Source organism: Otolemur garnettii, unplaced genomic scaffold (genome assembly GCF_000181295.1).
Source record: "Otolemur garnettii isolate 467f Iridium unplaced genomic scaffold, OtoGar3 scaffold00028, whole genome shotgun sequence".
Taxonomy (NCBI): domain Eukaryota; kingdom Metazoa; phylum Chordata; class Mammalia; order Primates; family Galagidae; genus Otolemur; species Otolemur garnettii.
Genome location: NW_003852423.1, coordinates 11,082,544 through 11,101,126, shown reverse-complemented (window position 1 = coordinate 11,101,126; position 18,583 = coordinate 11,082,544). Strand labels below are relative to the sequence as shown.

Sequence of the window (18,583 nt, the reverse complement as noted above, 5' to 3'; positions counted from 1 at the left end):
GGGCTACGTTCCTTTCTGGAAGGGTGAGGGAAGGATCCAGTCCTCCCCCTTTCCAATCTAGAAGCTGCCTGCACTTCCTGTTTCACTGCCCCTCCTCCATCTTCAAAGCCATCTGGGGCTGGCCAGGTCTTTTCCACACTGCATCACTATGAACTTCTCTTCTACCTCCCGCTTCCACTTTTAAGGATCTTGTGATTTCTCTGGGCCCACTCAACACTCTAGGATCATCTCCCTATTTTAAGGTCAACTGATACCCACCTTAATTCCATCAGCAATCTTAATTTCTCTCTGCCATATACTCTAATAGGTTCTGGGGATTACATTGAAGATAACTTTGAAGGGGTAATGTCCCGCTTACCACAAGGGAACATGATGTTTTATAATCTTGTTGTTAATTTGTATTTTATGCCTTTCCAGGATGGATATGCATTGCTTATATAATAGCAACAAGTTATTCATTTTAAAAATAAGTATGATGAAGGAAGAGAAAGTAATACAGTAAGCTAGTAATATTGTGGAGCTCGGGAATACACACCTATTAGAAGAATGAAGGCCAAACTATATATGTAGATAGGAATTGGCAGCTTGGAACTTTTTCACAGAAAGAATCATATTTAAAATCCTATAGTTCAAACAATGTGTATGAAAGGGCAGAAGACTTCTTCTGGAAAATATTAGTTATCAAAAAGGGACTCTAACAATGACAAAACCGCTGTGGTCAAAGATTCAGATGGAAAGTATGCATGACAATTTTCACAAAACACAAGTTCAAGTCTAAGCTCTGTCCCTTACTAGCTGTGTGAACTTGTACCAATTATTTAAGCTCCCTTCGCTTTAGTTGCATTATCCCTGAACAGTGACTAATAATTGCTCTACTTTCCTCATGGGGTTGTTGGGAGATTAAATGATTTAATACTGGTAGAGGGCTTAGAACTGTGCCTGGCACATGGTCAACATTTCTGTAAATGCTAGTCATTAATAGTTATTATTCTGGCAGGTGTTTGTAGCCACCTGTTTCAAATGGAAAAACCACCCTGGAATTTTAGTTAAGCTGGTACTTACATGCCATAACCTCAGGGAGTAACCAGAGTCACATACTGATTATCAATGGGGTTCTTACACCCAAGGATAATAGAGTAATTTTAGCCTGAGGATTTCACTACTGAGATTCTTCCTAAATGGCTGGGTTCCCAGGAAATACCCCTTCAGTGCTAGCATGATGGGCTACATAATACTTTTGAAGAGTCAACAGTGATGTAGTCCAGAATCATCAACATGCCAGATGTTACTTTCAACTACTATATGGGGTTCTAACACCTGCATCCTGGAGGAAAGAAAAGTCTTATAATTCACTGGTCTGACAGCTGGGCCACAAAGCAAAGAAGCTTTCCAGGACTGAGAGACTAGAGACAACTTCAGTAAATATTGTCCTGCTGACTGTGGATTAATATTAAACCAGCTGGATACCATGAGTTGTTCAATCAGTCAAGCACAACATGGAAAGGCACCTTCCATTTCAGAATGTGGAGATTTTAAATAAAATACTGTATTTAAAGAACTGTATCATTAAATAATTCCAATGAAATGAATAATGTTCCCCTGAAGAAAAGGAGTTGATTAAAGCTAGAAAGGATCTGACTAGATCCTGTTGAAAGCTGTTACTGTTTAAAGCTAGACAGGATCTTCAAGAGCTTTTAATCCAGTGTTCCTCAAACCAGATCAACAGCGGCTCCCTCCCCTCCCCTATTTCTTTGTTTTCGGCAGGATTTCCCAAAGGCTTGAATGCACTACCCTGTACTATGTATCCCCAAGACTGAGACCTGGCATTGAAGGTCAACCTGACCACTGTACCCCATTCTTTTCTTTGCACATAATCTTTTCATCTCTCAAGGCACATAAATGATGACAAGAAAACACCAATGTAGCATCAGGGACAGGACTTTGTAGAATAAAAAATGAATGTTCAGCGTCGTCAAATGACATGTGGGGTAAACTCAGTGACTCCGGAGCTGGCCTATGTGGGCAGCTGTCCAGAAGGAGCCTGTGTGGAAGACTGTGCACTGTGGGCCCGGGTGGCCTGGAGAAGAATGAAACCATGAAGAGATGGAAACAGAACCTACAGGGAAAGGTGGAGAGAAGAGCCAGTGACCTGGGAATGCAGCTTCCTCTTGTCTTTTGCCTCACCTCACAGTTCTTAAAAGATCTCCAATTTCAGAACAGACCCTGTGCTGGGTGTTACAGAGGACATCAAAAAGCTCTGCAAAAGGCTTGATCCTGCCCTCAAGGACCTCGGATTCTCATCGAGAAGACAGGCACAAGGTTGAGATGCTAGCAACAATCCTATTTTCATACCGCTTTTCATGTTCTCAGCTCTCTCGCATACATTTTCCAAAACTCTTACATTGGGAAAGTATGAAGCGTCTCTTTTTATAAAGGAGAAAATGAACAACTGATCAGAGAGACTGCAATGTGGCTGAAGGGCAGAAACATAATAAGCAGACGCCATCTTCCTCTCATCTCATACACACCACAAGGCTAGTTGGTGCCGTCTGCAAATGCTTTTAGGGTCTGTACACGGCACGTAGCAAATTGTTTGACTAGCCAAGGTTATTTCTATTACCAAGATTGATTTTTTTAAAGGGTTCTAAGAAAGACTATTTGTAACAAAGGAAGAAGGACATAGCAGGGCAACACACAGAGCTGGAGAGGATACAGATAGCATCACATACATTTTTACCAAGGACTTTTCAGGACAACAGCGAATGTTCCTTGTAGAAGATTTTGATTGCAGCAAAAAGAATGAAGAAAAAAATATCTGCGCTCTCACCAACAAAGAGCCGCGTTTAGCAAAACCTTATTCTGCAAATTTCTAAGGCCTCGCACGCTATAAAACGTGACCATTCACATTAAGCTTCCGAAAAATCTTCAGTTCCAAATATCCACGTGGTAACCTTTTCTTTTTCAATCTAACACATTATAGCAGACAATGAAAAAGATGTTAAAAGCATTCATGTTTGAGATTTCTTGATTCTATTTTGGAAGTGAAGTAGGGATGAATGAGGGGTGGGGGGGGGTCCTTATGGATTAATCAACATTCCACCAACATAAATATTTGATCCTGCCTACCGCAAGGGCTCCAATGCCGTGCCTGGAGCCTTTGATCTTGCGTCCCACTCCGGCAGATGGTGTTACTAAGCATAATCAAAGTGCAAATCTTCATAGAAAATTACAGAGACTCTGAAAGGGGGCTGGTTGGTTCCTTCCTCTAATTTCCTTTCCTGCCATGTTTCTGGTCTTAAGTAAAAAATGATTTGGCCTTTTGATGAAATCTGCAAACACTTTTAGGGTATTTCCACTGTATATGGTCAATTATTTAACTGTCCAAGATGATTTCCATTACTGTGATTGACAGAATGTTTCTTGCCAGTATAGAGGCACGGTTTTCAGCTGCACGAGTATAAAACTGCCCCCCTCATTTCAGCCCTACAGAGTGGCATTAGAATAAGAAACATCAGAAGCTCTGGGAGGTGAGGGGCACAACAGACCCACGCACGTCCAGGTTTTGATAATATAATAAATCTTGCAAAATTCGCAGGGATCAGTTGCTAAGCCTTTAAGTCAATACTCTTCAAAAGAGGTAGAGGTGCTTCCCCATGAATATTTTTAAGCAATTAATTACTAACAAATAAGATCCAGTTGTAGGAAAAGTAGTAATTTATAAAGAATTCCCTTCAAATATATTTGTCAGCCCACTGAACAGCAAGACAGGCAATTTCTGACATACAAGTTGAAAACAAAACTGGTGCTTTGTCAGAGTTGATCATCTTCACCCTCTCGTCAATGTTCTATTGTTAAGTCTGAGTGACTATGACAAACAGGGGCCAGGAAAACAGGCTCCATCCAAGTCTTCAATTTGAAGCACTTGGACCCAAGAAGGCTCTGTATGGTGTTTCTCGTGCTTACAGCCCAAGCTTTATACAAATTGCTTGTAATAATGTCATTATCAGGGGAAAAAAAGGTATATCTAAAGCACCATTTAGAAAGTTTAGCCAAGTACAGGGGACTGTAGTTGCAGTTGTGGGCACTGGTGCCTCAGGGCTGGCTGTTCATGGCTGCTGTCCTCCCTTACCGGTCAAGGCCTAAACCTGATTTGAGTATCACCCCAAATCAGCCTTATCAGTCACACTTTCAGGCATATATCAATGGCTAGCCTACTGATGTCCATCTGTAAAACCGAAGTCAGCAGCCAGCAGTTTAGATCATGGTCCGTACTCTACCATTTTAGGGACAAATCATTCCAGAAGGTAGCTAACCCTTCTTGTTCTTAGCACCCTCTCCTCTAAATTGTGGATATGAATTGAATACTCCTCACCCTGATTCTCTCATGAGATTTAGATCTAATATCAAAACCAGAGATATTAGGTTCAAAATTTTTTCAGGAATTCCAAAGAAATACATGGTATTTGTACCTTATTTGGAAAATGCCCCAAAGTAGCACAATTACTTATTTTCTCACCACCTAAAGACAACAAATGTTAACATTTTTGTTTCTTTTCTTTATTTTTATGAAAGCTTGGGCAGTGCAACAGCAGTTGCTGAGGGCCACATAGGACATAAAGCAAGGCCAATGCCTTAAAGGTCATTAGTGTAGTGTACAGAAATGCAAATAAAAGAATAGGAGAAAGTTGTGCAATGACGTACAACTATAGGTCTGGTTCATAGGGATGGCAAATATTTTAGTACTCAAGATAAAGAGATACTTTTATACCTAGAGCATTTCCTTAGGCTACTGACGCAATTCCATTCTAGGGGAAGACAACATTCTATTACTGCTATAAAATTTCAGTTAGATAGCAATAAACTCCATACTGTGACCATAAATGGCACGTGGATTTGCCTTATTTCCTGTCATCATCATGCTCAGTCAATATCTGCCTTTGTTTTCTGGCTTGCCAGAAAGGCCCCGAAGTTCACTGTAGTTCTTACAGATACACAATTTGTTTATACATGGTGGTTTCACTTAATCAGGCTTCTTTGAAATGATGGCTAAGGATTTTCCATCTAGAATGCTGGGAGGGTGCATGTATAAACGCCCGACACACATACAGTGCTAACTTCCCACAAAGATTTTAGTTCTTTCTTATTTTCCTTTCAAAAGACAATTACTATCACAGCATGTGCTCACTGTCATTATCTTCTCTGAAGGTCTGGGCCTTGTCTTATTCTCTACCCCACCCCACCCCCACCTCCTAGCAGAGGAGAAACTGAAATGTCTCAATAAGCCCTTTAGAAGAGTGGGTAAGTAGTTCCTAAGCTTGGGCCCTCACCAGACTATTGTGGGAAACACTATTAGTAACAGATAAAATTTCTAGGCCCTATTCTAGAGGATCCCAATCAGATTCTCTGGGGGTGGGCCTAGGCTGCTTTATTTTTAACAAACTCCTTTGTAAAATGGGGGATGATAATCATTTCTACCTTACAAGGTAGTAATGGCAATAAATGGAGTTATTTTATGTAGTGCACTTGGATCACTGCCTGGCCCTCTACAGTAAGCACTACACAAGTTCCAGTTATTACTATATTTTCATTGTATTATAACATGATCAGCCGATCATCAACAGGCATTCCCAAGTAGTGCCTATCAGTTTTCTCAAATTTGAACAAGTGCAAAAATCATCCAGTGAACATACAAATGCAGATATTGTGGCTTTGCTGCCCAGAGATTCTGATTTAACAAGGCTGGTACCTAGCCAGGGAACTGCATTCTTGCATTTCCCAAAGGGGGGAAATGGAGAATTGGCAGATACTCTGTAAACTAGCAATTATCTCATTCACATTCCTGATCCCCAAGGAAAAGAAATTTGCCTCTCAGGCTGGGGCTAAGATGCAGCTCATTTAGAAAGAGAAAGACAACTTTGGGGGTCATTTGATAACATGCCAAGGGAACCCAGAGGTCTCTCTGTTTCCTACTTCATCTGTGTCAGGGGCATACTGCATGTTAGGGGTTGGCTCACAGGAGGTGAGGAAACAGCTGCCATCCTCCCAGGCTGCCCCCAAGTCAGCTCCAGGAAACACCTCCCCCATCCAGTGCAGGTGGGAGCCAGACAGAGCTCCTCTCTCCCCAACCCATCCTGCACCGGGCACTGCCTGGGCCAACTCCTGCCAGCTCCAGGGGCTGCTGAAGACATGGCCTGGAAGCCTTCATGCCTCAGTGGTTGAAGTTCAAAGGAACCACAGGTTGCTTGGGAAGACACAGGTATACAACCCTGGCAAGCCCAAGAGGATTCCATGCCTGTGCAAGAATGCCTGAGAACCTTTCCACCACATGTCTGTGTCAGAGGGCCAGCCCAAACTCATTCATGCTTCTGACCCCTGGAACTACCTCCAGGTGCACCTCAGATTTAAAGTGCAAGCTTTCTAAAAGTAAAATGACAAAGCTCTGTTTCTCTCATGAACCGCATTCCTTCCTGGACTCCCAATTGTGATTATGCAGATTATACCCTTAAGTGTAATCAATACTTCAATCTCCTGGAAACAGGTCAAGCCTGGATCCTCCATTAAACAAAGACATTATACAAAGACATTGACGTTAAGAGAGGGTTACTGAACTAGGGACACCTATGACTTTGCTTTTACTAAGAAGCATTGCTTTTAATAGAAAGTTAGGCATAGCCTGTTATAATAAAGTAGAATTTTCACTTCTAAAAAATGCTTTCCTTCGAACTCCTGTAATTTTTTCCCTTGTTGTTTCTATATCGAAGTCCATGTACTTTCTCCCCTCCCCAAAATGCTACCTACTGGCAGGCTTGCCTCCATTTGAAAGCCCAGGCTGAGTGCCAAAGGATGTCCTGCTGCTCCCCTTCCAAACTCTGGCTCCTGAGTTACCAGGGGCCTCCTAATGGAAACCTCAGCCCACATCGCCAGATTCTTTTTTCACAGCTGCCCCTTGATCTTCCCTCCACCCTAGCAGTATATACTTGAGGCCTGATTGGCCCCTAGGAGAAAAGATGGCAAAAAGGCCCACGCAGATTTAGGGAGGGAATTCCAGGATCCAAGAAACCCTGAGCAATGGGGTTGGGGGGTGGCCGTGGGTGGGCACATCCCTTGGAGGCCTAAACTCCTGCTCTTATGGGGAGGAGCACACCTGAGGAGGAATGGAACACAGCTCTCTTAAAACATAAGGTCCAGGGTTGGTGCCCACATTGCCCTGGTTCAAGGGTGGTACCTATTCAATATCTATACAATGTCTATGTATGTATAATAAGTGAATACCTTGGTCCGGATATTCTATCCACGCCTCTCACACATATCACTGGCAGAGATTTCGAAGACCTAGAAGGCAAGAGGTGGGTAGACAACATTTTCTTTGTTCAGCACCTATGCTGTTTATTTAGGCAGAGACTCCTCTTGATGTCGCAGTGCAAATATGATTACAATCAACTGCCAGCTGAAGCCCTTAAAGGGCAATAAAGGAGTATTTGTTTCAAGTCCTTGACAAGCGAGGCTGTATGACACTGTTAAAGAATACAAATGTCAACATATCTGACCCCAAATGTGCAGAGAGAAGATTTGGAGTTCCTAAGCCTGCAGGTGTCCCCAGGTTCCCTCTCCTTGAGTGCCTGCTCACCGTCCTCTAGGTAATACCGCTTACCTCTCAAACTCCCCATCAGGTTTCCCTTCCATAGAGGCCTCCCCCATGCTCTCAGGCCAGGCGCCCCTCAGCGAGTGTCCCTGAGCTCCACCCCTCAGCTCTTCTCTCCTAGTTCTGCATTCCACCTGGACCCATCTCCCTGCAAAGCCAAGGTCCCTATTCACTGACTACCCTGCTAAAGATCTCACCTTTCTCTAAATTCAGAACTTGCCTATATTAATTGCTGAAAGAGTCATTTGCATCTTTGTGATGCCCTAAATTACTGAACCTTTCAACAATGCACCTTCCACTAGAGATGGTCAGTCTCCTGAGGTGAGGACCTGTTTCTTTCCTTTAATTTTCCACTGTTGCATAGAATAAATCCTGAAAAAATTATAGTTTTGTAACACATTGGGTGAGTAGGTGGGGGTGGGGAGGGACCTTAGTTTTAGCAAGATGATTTGCATAAATAAACACTAATTAACAGCTACCCCTTGCCCATTCTCATTCCTAGCAGGGGCTGCCCCCAAGGAGCCACTTATTAAATGCTCCATTTCCTGTTGATAAATAATACTTCCCCAATTAAGCCAGGCCTGAACACTATTGAGCCTACAGACAATGAAGATCACTGCAAGCCCACGCATAAAGTGGGAGAGTCCTGCAGGGAGCAATCTGTGAAGAGGTCTGTGAAGGTTATTTTATACACACACACACACACACACACACACACACGCACGCACGCAGACGCAGAGCCTACCCATAGAGCTCTAAGAGTGGATAAGAATTAATGAGACCAAACTCTCAGGGAGACACTTTCACGGTGGCAGAACCAATTCTGAGATTCCTTCATGTTCCTGCCTACAAGATCAAGCAAACAGTTCAGACACCTAAAAGGGGGCCGGCCGGTACAAGCAGGAACAGACCTACTTGACCTAGTCAGCCCCTTCTAATAGTGGATCCCCAACCCCAGCTAGATTCTGAGGGCAACCTTACGCGCCCCCAAACCTCCAGTAGAATGCTGGCGGACTTCGTGCTGCCCAAACTTCCCGCAGGGGGGCACCTGGAAGAGCAAGTGACTTAAAACGAACTAGGCGAACTAGGCGAGGCGCGCTCCCACTGCTCAGAAGCAGCTGGTGTACTCGTCTAAAATAAAAAGGTCTCTGTCTGCAAATCCCGTTTGCTCGCCCGGTAATCCTCCCCCGCCCCCAGCCTTTCGAGTCCGACCCATACAGCTGTTTTTAATCCCTACTTTTCTCACTTGGCGTCCCAGGCTCAGGCTGACCAGACGCGGAGCCACTTAGCGTTTCCTCCTCCCCCTGCCAGGGTCTGTCCTCCCTCCGCTGTCTCCTCTTTCTCCGCCTGCGTCCCCGGGGGCAGAGTGTGGGAAGAACGAATTTCCGCCTGGTTTGCTCGCTACTCGCCGACTTGGGTCTCTTCCGGACGCGGCCTGGGCGCCCCCCACCCCCGGGCTGTTCAACTGGGGGGCCGCGCTCCGGATCCGGGACCGAGAGCGAGAAGGCTGAGGCTGCGGGGGGCGAGCTGCCGGGGCCCAGCAGCCAAGCCGCGCCCCGAGGATCTCTTGGAAGGGCTCCCGCCTGCAGCTGGGGAATCCGCTTGGCGGGGAGAATCCGCGCCAGGGAATCCAGCTCTCCCGACTCCGCTGCAAACAAAAAGCGCCAGGTCTTGCTCCCTCCTCCGCCCCCCGACGCGCATTCGGGGAAGCAGTTTTCTGCAGAAATGCAACAAGTAGCACCCGGGGCTCACAGAGCGCCCTGCGCCGCCTGACTTGGCAGGGCGAAGCCCGCCTGCAGAGACCCGGGCCAGCCACCGGACAAAGGGCGGAGGAGGGGCTGGACGGCGCAGCGAAGTCCGAAAGAGGCCATTTAGCGACTCTGGCCAGGCCAAGGGGAATGCAGAGGAGACACAGAGCCAGCAGGCCAAGAGGACGATCCGGCCGCAGCACGCAGGGCGGGCGGCGATGGAGTCTGCCCGGGCCGTGCGCTTTCTGCTGGTGGTGTGCGGCTGCTTTGCGTTCCCGCCGCGGGTCGAACCCGTGTGCCCGGAGCGCTGCGACTGCCAGCACCCCCAGCATCTCCTGTGCACCAACAGGGGGCTCCGCGCCGTGCCCAAAACCAGCTCGCTGCCAAGCCCACACGACGTGCTGACTTACAGCCTCGGCGGCAACTTCATAACCAACATCACTGCCTTCGACTTCCACCGCCTGGGGCAGCTAAGACGGCTGGACTTGCAGTACAACCAGATCCGCTCTCTCCACCCCAAGACCTTCGAGAAGCTCTCGCGACTGGAGGAGCTCTACCTAGGGAACAACCTCCTGCAGACGCTCGCCCCGGGCACGCTGGCTCCGCTGCGCAAGCTTCGCATCCTCTATGCCAATGGGAATGAGATCGGCCGCCTCAGCCGGGGCTCCTTCGAGGGCCTGGAGAGTCTGGTCAAACTGCGGCTGGATGGAAACACCCTGGGGGCGCTACCAGACGCAGTCTTCGCCCCCCTGAGCAACTTGCTCTATCTACATCTGGAATCCAACCGGATCCGCTTTTTGGGCAAGAACGCCTTCGCCCACTTGGGCAAGCTGCGCTTCCTCAACCTCTCTGCCAACGAACTGCAGCCCTCCCTGCGCCATGCGGCCACCTTCGCACCGCTGCGCTCACTGGCCACCCTCATCCTCTCCGCTAACAGCCTGCAACACCTTGGGCCCCGCGTTTTCCAGCACCTGCCACGCCTAGGCCTACTCTCTCTCAGGGGCAACCAGCTCTCACACCTCGCACCAGAGGCCTTTTGGGGTTTGGAGGCCCTACGCGAGCTGCGCCTGGAGGGCAACAGGCTGAGCCAGCTGCCCACGGCGCTGCTGGAGCCTCTGCACAGCCTGGAGGCGCTGGACCTGAGTGGCAACGAACTGTCCGCCCTGCACCCCGCCACCTTTGGCCGCCTCGGCCGGTTGCGCGAGCTCAGCCTGCGCGACAATGCCCTCAGTGCTCTCTCCGGGGACATCTTCGCCGCCAGTCCAGCCCTTTACCGGCTAGATCTAGACGGTAATGGCTGGACCTGCGACTGCCGGCTGCGGGGCCTGAAGCGCTGGATGGGCGACTGGCATTCACAGGGCCGTCTCCTCACTGTCTTCGTGCAGTGTCGCCATCCCCCGGCCCTGCGGGGCAAGTACCTGGATTATCTGGATGACCAGCAGCTGCAAAACGGGTCTTGCGTGGATCCGTCGCCTTCAGCTTCCCCGACCACAGAAGGCAGGCGACAACTCCTACCCACAGCTGCGGGGGAGATGATGACACCCCCTGCAGATGGTCTCACAGAGGAGCTGCTGCCGCAGCCTCAGTCCCAGCAGCGGGGGCGATTTCTAACTGGGGTGGCCTGGGATGGGGCCACCAGGGGGCTCGTGGGCAACAGGAGCGCCCTCAGGCTGAGCAGGTGGGGCCCCGGCCTCCAGCAGCCCGGCCCCTCCGTGCCTGCCGCCGCGGGCCTGGGTCCACATCCCCTGGACCTACACCAGAAGCCCAAGCTGGGACGTCCGACCCGGGCCGATCCCGCCCACGTGGAGCCCACCCCAACGGCTGCACACGGCTCTGCAACATCGCCCGCCCGCGAGCCCTGGCAGCGCGTGGCAAAGCAGCGCCTGGCCGCAGAGCAGCAGGACAGTGCCGCTCAGTCCGACGGCGGCGTCAGTCTGCCGCCACTGGTGTCCGACCCTTGCGACTTTAACAAATTCATCTTGTGCAACCTGACCGTGGAGGCGGTGGGCGCCGACAGCGCCTCGGTGCGCTGGGCCGTGCGCGAGCACCGCAGTCCCCGGCCGCTGGGCGGCGCGCGCTTCCGCCTGCTCTTCGACCGCTTTGGCCAGCAGCCCAAGTTCCACCGCTTCGTCTACCTGCCCGAGCGCAGCGACTCAGCCACGCTCCGCGAGCTGCGCGGGGACACCCCCTACCTGGTGTGTGTGGAGGGTGTGCTCGGGGGCAGGGTCTGCCCCGTGGCTCCCCGAGACCACTGCGCGGGGCTGGTCACCCTGCCGGAGGCCGGGAGCCGGGGCAGCGTGGACTACCAGCTGTTGACCTTGGCCCTGCTGACCGTCAACGCGCTCCTGGTGCTCCTGGCCTTGGCCGCCTGGGCGTTTCGCTGGCTGCGGAGGAAGCTGCGGGCCAGGCGGAAGGGGGGGGCCCCGGTCCACGTTCGCCACATGTACTCCACCCGACGGCCCCTGCGCTCCATGGGCACCGGTGTGTCCGCAGACTTCTCGGGATTCCAGTCGCACCGGCCGCGCACTACCGTGTGCGCGCTCAGCGAGGCAGACCTCATTGAGTTTCCCTGCGACCGCTTCATGGACAGTGCTGGCGGCGGGGCCGGCGGCAGCTTGAGGCGGGAGGACCATCTCCTGCAGCGATTTGCAGACTAGGTCCAGGGCCTCCTGGCGTGGTGACCATCTCACTGGCCTTGAGGAGCCATCTCTCCGTAGGCCCATCTCAGGGGAAGACCCTACTTTATCAAATCTTCTCCCCACCTTTTGTTAACTTCACTGAGAGGCCATAGGGGACAGAGGGCCAATTCGGGAGCCAAATCCTAATTCTCAGTACTTACTGATGAAATAAATGGATAGTACTTGGTGGCCTGGGAAAAGAGGACTCGTGTGCTGGGGTTGGAGAACTTGGCATAGCTGTGGGAATGGCTTTTGTAGCATTGCAGTGCGACAGCCTGTCCTCTTCTGGGGTAGCAAAGGGTGCTTGTGTCCCCAACATGCCCTGAAAGAGGTTTGGGTGCATGCTTTTTGTTTGTTCAGTGTCAAACAGAGGGATTTTGTTTCTATTTAAGGAAAAAGGAACTTATTACCATTACAAAGGAGGCTTGGCAACTGACTCCACTGGTCTGGTGGTCTCTGCCAAGAAGTGTGATATAAACAGGTGGTAAAGTTTAACACACTCGCCAAGGAACTCATATGTTGGCTGGTAGAGCATTCAGGATACCTTAAAGTTTAAATAATGAGATGCAATTTTTTTTCAACAATGTGAAGAGCTCTAACATTTAACAAACTGACCCATAAACTCAAGGATTGTTTTCGTTGGACTGAGCTGTTCAACTATTTTCCTTTTAACATTAACAGTACAGGAACATTTGCTGACTTTGAGAATAACTAAGATTACATACTCTCAGGAGAAGGCTGCATGCAAGACTTCTCTGTCAGGGTTGCTCCTGTGGCTTTTTAATTTTATTTTTTCTAAACTTATATATGGAAAAAGGAAATTTCAATGCCAGATTGGATTAAAGAATGTATATGTAACTGATGACCCCCTAGGGAACTCCAGCGTTTTAGTTCACTTACCACATCTGTGACAGTGTGTTTCGATTGTAATAAATGTGATTGTGGTACTTCTTATATTTTTATCAGTGACACACAGTTGACTGTGTCCTGATTCGCTTGAGTTGCAGCTAAGTGATAATTTCCTAATAGGGAAACAAAAGGTGATTATCAACTGATGATATAATGTTTGATCACATTAATGTCTTTCTGTATAGGATAGAGAGGAAGAAATTATGGAAAACAAATGTGAAAAAAAGTGTATCAGTGGGCATCTTTTCTACTAAAACTAGAAGATTGTTATGAGTACTTAAATCTCACTGTGAAATAATTATATATTTTGCAATTAATCCCTCCACGACCTAGTGTTTTACTATGTTATTAAATCTTATCTTTTAGCTAATTTTTGCAGTATTTCTTTTAAATGTTTTTGTTTTAAATGTAGGGCTAGTATGCTTTATTAGTTCAGTCATTTTCAGCTATTTAGGATGCTTTTTGTTCCCTGATATTTATGAAGTACATGTTAATCACTAAATGTAGTGGTTTGGTTTACATTACTTTACGTATGGTCTAAAAATGTAGTCACTAAGAGGGTGGACACTGTGGTTCTGTTTGCTGTGGTTATGGATTAATTGGCAGTGGGGTACCGTGGAGGCCACGACAATGGTGCTAAGGCTAACGGAAAATCTTCTATTTAGGGCCTTAAGCCCCTGAGGGTCCTGAAGACTCAGGGAAACCATCACAACCAGGGGTCCTTCACCCCAGTTCACTGCTTTTATGTTTGGCCTAGAGTAGGGACCCAGGGATCTAAATGAGCTGATCTTTGTTTATGTTCAGATGAATAAATGTCCAGACCACTTACACTCCAGATGCTTTACTGGCAGTCTTATCTGTGAGGCCAAAACTTAATAAACCACAGGAAATAGACTGTCAGTCTTAGTTTGCTGCCAGGCTTGTTTTAGATTCAGAGCTCATTGCTGCAGGTGGAGTTAGTCACTCTGATTTTCAACCTGCAAGTTTCAATCTGGCACCTTTTGTGCTTGTGACTTTTTTCATTCATTGCAAGACTGCATCTCTTAGCTGTTTCTTTTGTATAGCAAGATAATATGGAGTCCCATGGCAATTCTGGAAAAGGCTTCTGGTTCTGCCCACCACCCACCTTTTCAACTTGTGGAACATTGCTAAAAGTGCTTAATGCTTGGACCTAAGTTCTACTCATAACAGTTTCACTGAAAAATCTTTCAGTGGGAAATGAATGAATGTTATACATTGTTCAGTTATGTCAATAAACCCACTTACTAATAGAGATGTTTTATTGTTGCAGTTTTCAAATATTCTATACACTTTCATAATGGTACAATGCATTTTCCTACAGCACCCTTCAAGCCCGAAGTCTTCCTGGCCTTTTTCAATGTTTGTTTATTTCCATCTTCAAAGCAGAGTGTGGACTTTATTTTTAAGAAATGGTTGTATATTTATGCCCAAAGAAACAAGGAGATGGCTTTAAAAGCAGATGGTCGGCCACAATGTGGAAGTGTTATGGGACACCAGTGACAGCAAGGTGATTTGGTCCCTGCAGGTATTTCTTTATTAAAGGAAATGGAATTAAAACTCAGATCCTTTGACTCTTTTTGGTCAAAAATAAAAAGGAATTATGTCAAACTGGAGGTCATTTGTCATTTTCATAAACTGTGATTTGCCATTACTCAGTTTATGAAAAGATAAAATTCCTAAAGAAAAAAAGAAACTTGGCATGAATTCGGAATGTTCAATTAAAGAGACATAGAGCAGTTTGCAATTCGGTGGGACCCTCAGCTCAACCAATGGGATTAAACACAGGGAATTTTGTGGTGCTGCCGGCTAGTAATTAGCACGTGACCAGAGCACCTTCACTAATTTGCTACGTGCCACATGCTTAATTTTGACCAAAAGAACAGCCATTTGGTCAACTCTCCTAAAGGAATCATTAACTGGTATTAGTAGTTAACTACCGCCCCCTCCCCTTCGGAGACGAGGAGACAAAAGACACTAAAGCATTCTAGTGGCAAAAATTCATTCAAAATCCCAGACCACGGCTCGGGATCAATGCCTCAGGATCAATACTGTGACCATCTTCTGAAAATTATAGCATCATGAAAGTTGAGAATGGTGATAAGAAATTGATGAACTCACTTAGCCATCAGAAGGTGACATTCATTCTTTTTACCTGATCTTTGTGTGCCTCGGCTTCCTCAGCAGTTAAAATAGGCAGCCTGAGCCCTGACTGGATGGTGCTATTATAAATGAGTGAACAGCGTTTAATGGTACCAGTTATACCACAGGTCTTCAATAAATACCCGATGCATTCTTATAATAGCAGTAGTATTCTACACACAGGGCAAGAAGTTGTATGGTACATTTTAGAAATTTCGGGGAGGCTTCTGCTTAAACCCTAACCAGTCTGAGAATTCAGCTAATGAGATGACAGCAACCATTTCTTCCCCTTGCTTTAGTTAATTGAGGCGCTTCTGTGATTTGATGTGGAAGGATAACTCTTGAAATACACTTGCATAATTAAAAAAATGAATATACGAGTATCTGACAAACCGTGTTTATTAAACTCTTGACATAAGTTAACTCATCCTTCACGTGGGAACTAAGGATGCGAAACCCATCTTGCATCGACGGTTCCTCCTCTTCCCATTAAATTATAGCCTCTCCAAGGGTTCTTTTACTTTACCAAGGGATACTTTGCAGGCACAGATGCTTTTCTCTGCTAGGCATTTCAGGTCACTTCATCCTTCTCAATCACTTGGCAAATAGTATTCTTTTCATTTTGCATGAGGAGAGAAGTATTTTGAGATTATACTTAACTATGTGCATTACTGAAATAATTAGAAAAAAAAATGCAATTTCCCGATACCTGGCTGCTTTGTGAAACAGAGTATCTAAATATCCCATTACATCTGTTGGAGAGATTTATAAGCTACAGGTGGTATGGTTTCTAATGGACACAGCAAAATGGCTGTATTTTGGCTGAGAAATGGTATCGGTTGCTAGACAGAAACAAATGGTCATGCCCCAGAACTTCAAGTAACAGCATCTCCTGAGTGCAGAGCTGTAAGATTTCTTTCCAGCTTCATAATCCTAGCCCTGTGTCATTATTAATGCTGAGATGGGGCTGCGCTCATGTGTTAGGACCAGCTGTGGTCATGTGGTAATTATTCACTTTTCCAAATTGTAGTTTTGGACTAGTACTTACCTTACAGGTGATGTTACACTCAGCTCTCAGTATGTGTACACTGAAAGTGTGTGGAAACATACTTTCGATAGTGGCCACCACATTCTTATGCCATTCTTTGCCAACGATGCTTTCTTCTAGGGATTTTTCCTTGAGGAAATTAAATAATTAAAAATAAAAGCAAACACCCATATTAGCACCATTCAAGAAGAGTTAACATTTGGTGACATATCTTTTTAAGCTTAAATGTCTTTCTGTCTATTGATAAAACCCTTGGCTTCCTTCCCCACACCTCAGCCCTCAAAGCCAACTACCATTGTAAGTTAGATGTGTTTCCTGCTAGTCCAAATTTAAATACAATAGATTTTTGTTCTTCATTAGTTATGTTCTATAAAGTCATCAAAACACTGAATTACTATTGCTCCCAGGGGAAATATAGGGTTAGGTTCCTATGAGCCTCTGGTCACAACATTTTCATCGACCAATCTCTATACAGCCTTCATGGACATATGTTTCTGTTGAAAGACACCTTTTAAAATATATAGATGGTGCCAAAACTGAATACATATTTTAAGAAAGGAAAAATCTGTGTTACAATTGGAACGCTCAATAAATACCAATAACAAAAGATGAATACAAGTCAGAACACTTAGAGAACTAAAAATAGACCTGCCATTTGATCCTACAGTTCCTCTACTAGGCATATATCCAGAAGACCAAAAATCACACTACAACAAAGACATTGGTACCAGAATGTTTATTGCAGCCCAATTCATAATTGCTAAATCACGGAAGAAGCCCAAGTGTCCAATGACCCACGAGTGGATTAATAAATTGTGGTATATGTATACCATGGAACATTATGCAGCCTTAAAGAAAGATGGAGACTTTACCTCCTTCATGTTTACATGGATGGAGCTGTAACATATTCTTCTTAGGAAAGTATCTCAAGAATGGAAGAAAAAGTATCCAGTGTGCTCAGCCCTACTTTGAAATTAATTTATAGCTTTCATAGGAAAGCTATAACCCAATTATAACCCAAGAATATGGGGAGAGGGAGGGTGATTGGTAGGATCACACCTATGGTTCATCTTACAAGGGTACATGTGAGTCTTTCTAAATGTAGAATATAAATGTCTTAACACAATAACTAAGAAAATGCCATGAAGGCTATGTTAACCAGTTTGATGAAAATATTTCAAATTGTATATAAAACCTGCACACTGTACCCCGTGACTGCATTATGTACACAGCTATGATTTAATTAAAAAAAGAAAGAAAAAAAAGTCACATTGAGCACCTCTCGTCATTGCAGAAATCAAATGTGACTTCAATGTTACAGATTTAATGCAGCTCTTTCTCCTTTCTTACACTGTGCATATATTTTTTGGCTCTCTATATATTGTCGATTCATTAACACTGAACTCTTACAGCCAACAACACCGTAACTCATGCCGGAATGAAGCATTTTTAACAGGCACATTTTTTCCATAAAACACATCAGACCCTTCCCGTGCTTAAGAAAGCTAGACAGCACTTAGCACCACGCCTGAGGGGCCCTTTAAACAACAAAAGAGTCAACAAAAAGCACAAGAATGATAGAAAATGTGGCCCTAAATAGACAGGGAAAAGGACTCTTGTTAACAGTATGAGAGATGGTCACAGCTGAGACCATCACCAAGTTCAATCCCAGCTGGGGACCCCAGGCCAGCTCGGTTTTCACTGCCCTGCACGCATCAGCAAATGCCCGGAGAATGCTGTAAAGTGTTGATTCTGGGGTTACAGACTTTGGTAAGAAGGTGAATTCACAAATGTGGAATCTGAGAACAATGAAGATCAACTGTGCTTTTGTATCCCTCCCAGCTCCTCCTCCTGTACCCGCTCCCCCTTTCCAGATGCCACAAATTGTCTTTTTTTACCCCTTGAGTAATCTTTTGTCTTTCAACTTGGTAACCACATCTAAGATTCCAGTTGTACTTTTGGTGCTGGTAGGGGTGTGTGGGTGGGTGTGCACATGTGTAAAGGTGGAAGGGGAGGTTGAATTTTTAACCCGCCACCCTAGGTATATGGGGCCAGCGCCCTACCCACTGAGCCACAGGCGCTGCCCTGTCTGGCTTTTTTCGCTTGAAACAATGCTTTGAAATTCACCCATGTTGTTGCATCAATCAGTTCTTTCTTTTCTACTGCTGTGTAGAACTCCATTCTAGGAACATACCACATCTTGTTTATCCATTCACCAATTCAAATTAAGGGTTTTTTTTTGTTTGTTTGTTTGTTTTGTTTTGTTTTTTTGTAGAGACAGAGTCTCACTTTATCATCCTTGGTAGAGTGCCATGGCATCACAGCTCACAGCAACCTCCAACTCCTGGGCTTAGGTGATTCTCTTGCCTCAGCCTCCCGAGTAGCTGGTACTACAGGC

At 46.1% G+C, this 18,583-nt stretch overlaps 1 protein-coding gene across 1 annotated transcript; it reads left to right on the top strand.

The window, feature by feature from the left end:
- Nucleotides 1–9,342: 9,342 nt before the first annotated feature.
- On the top strand, nt 9,343–13,019 carry TRIL (TLR4 interactor with leucine rich repeats). The gene has a single exon (XM_003788541.3). It carries the CDS (start codon nt 9,609–9,611, stop codon nt 12,045–12,047), a length of 2,439 nt encoding a protein of 812 aa, XP_003788589.1. The 5' UTR covers nt 9,343–9,608; the 3' UTR covers nt 12,048–13,019.
- The last annotated feature ends 5,564 nt before the right edge of the window (nt 13,020–18,583 follow it).

What these genes read in the sequence shown, in the direction of transcription:
- TRIL (XM_003788541.3), top strand. Translation starts at nt 9,609, where the DNA reads ATGGAGTCTGCCCGGGCCGTGCGCTTTCTGCTGGTGGTGTGCGGCTGC.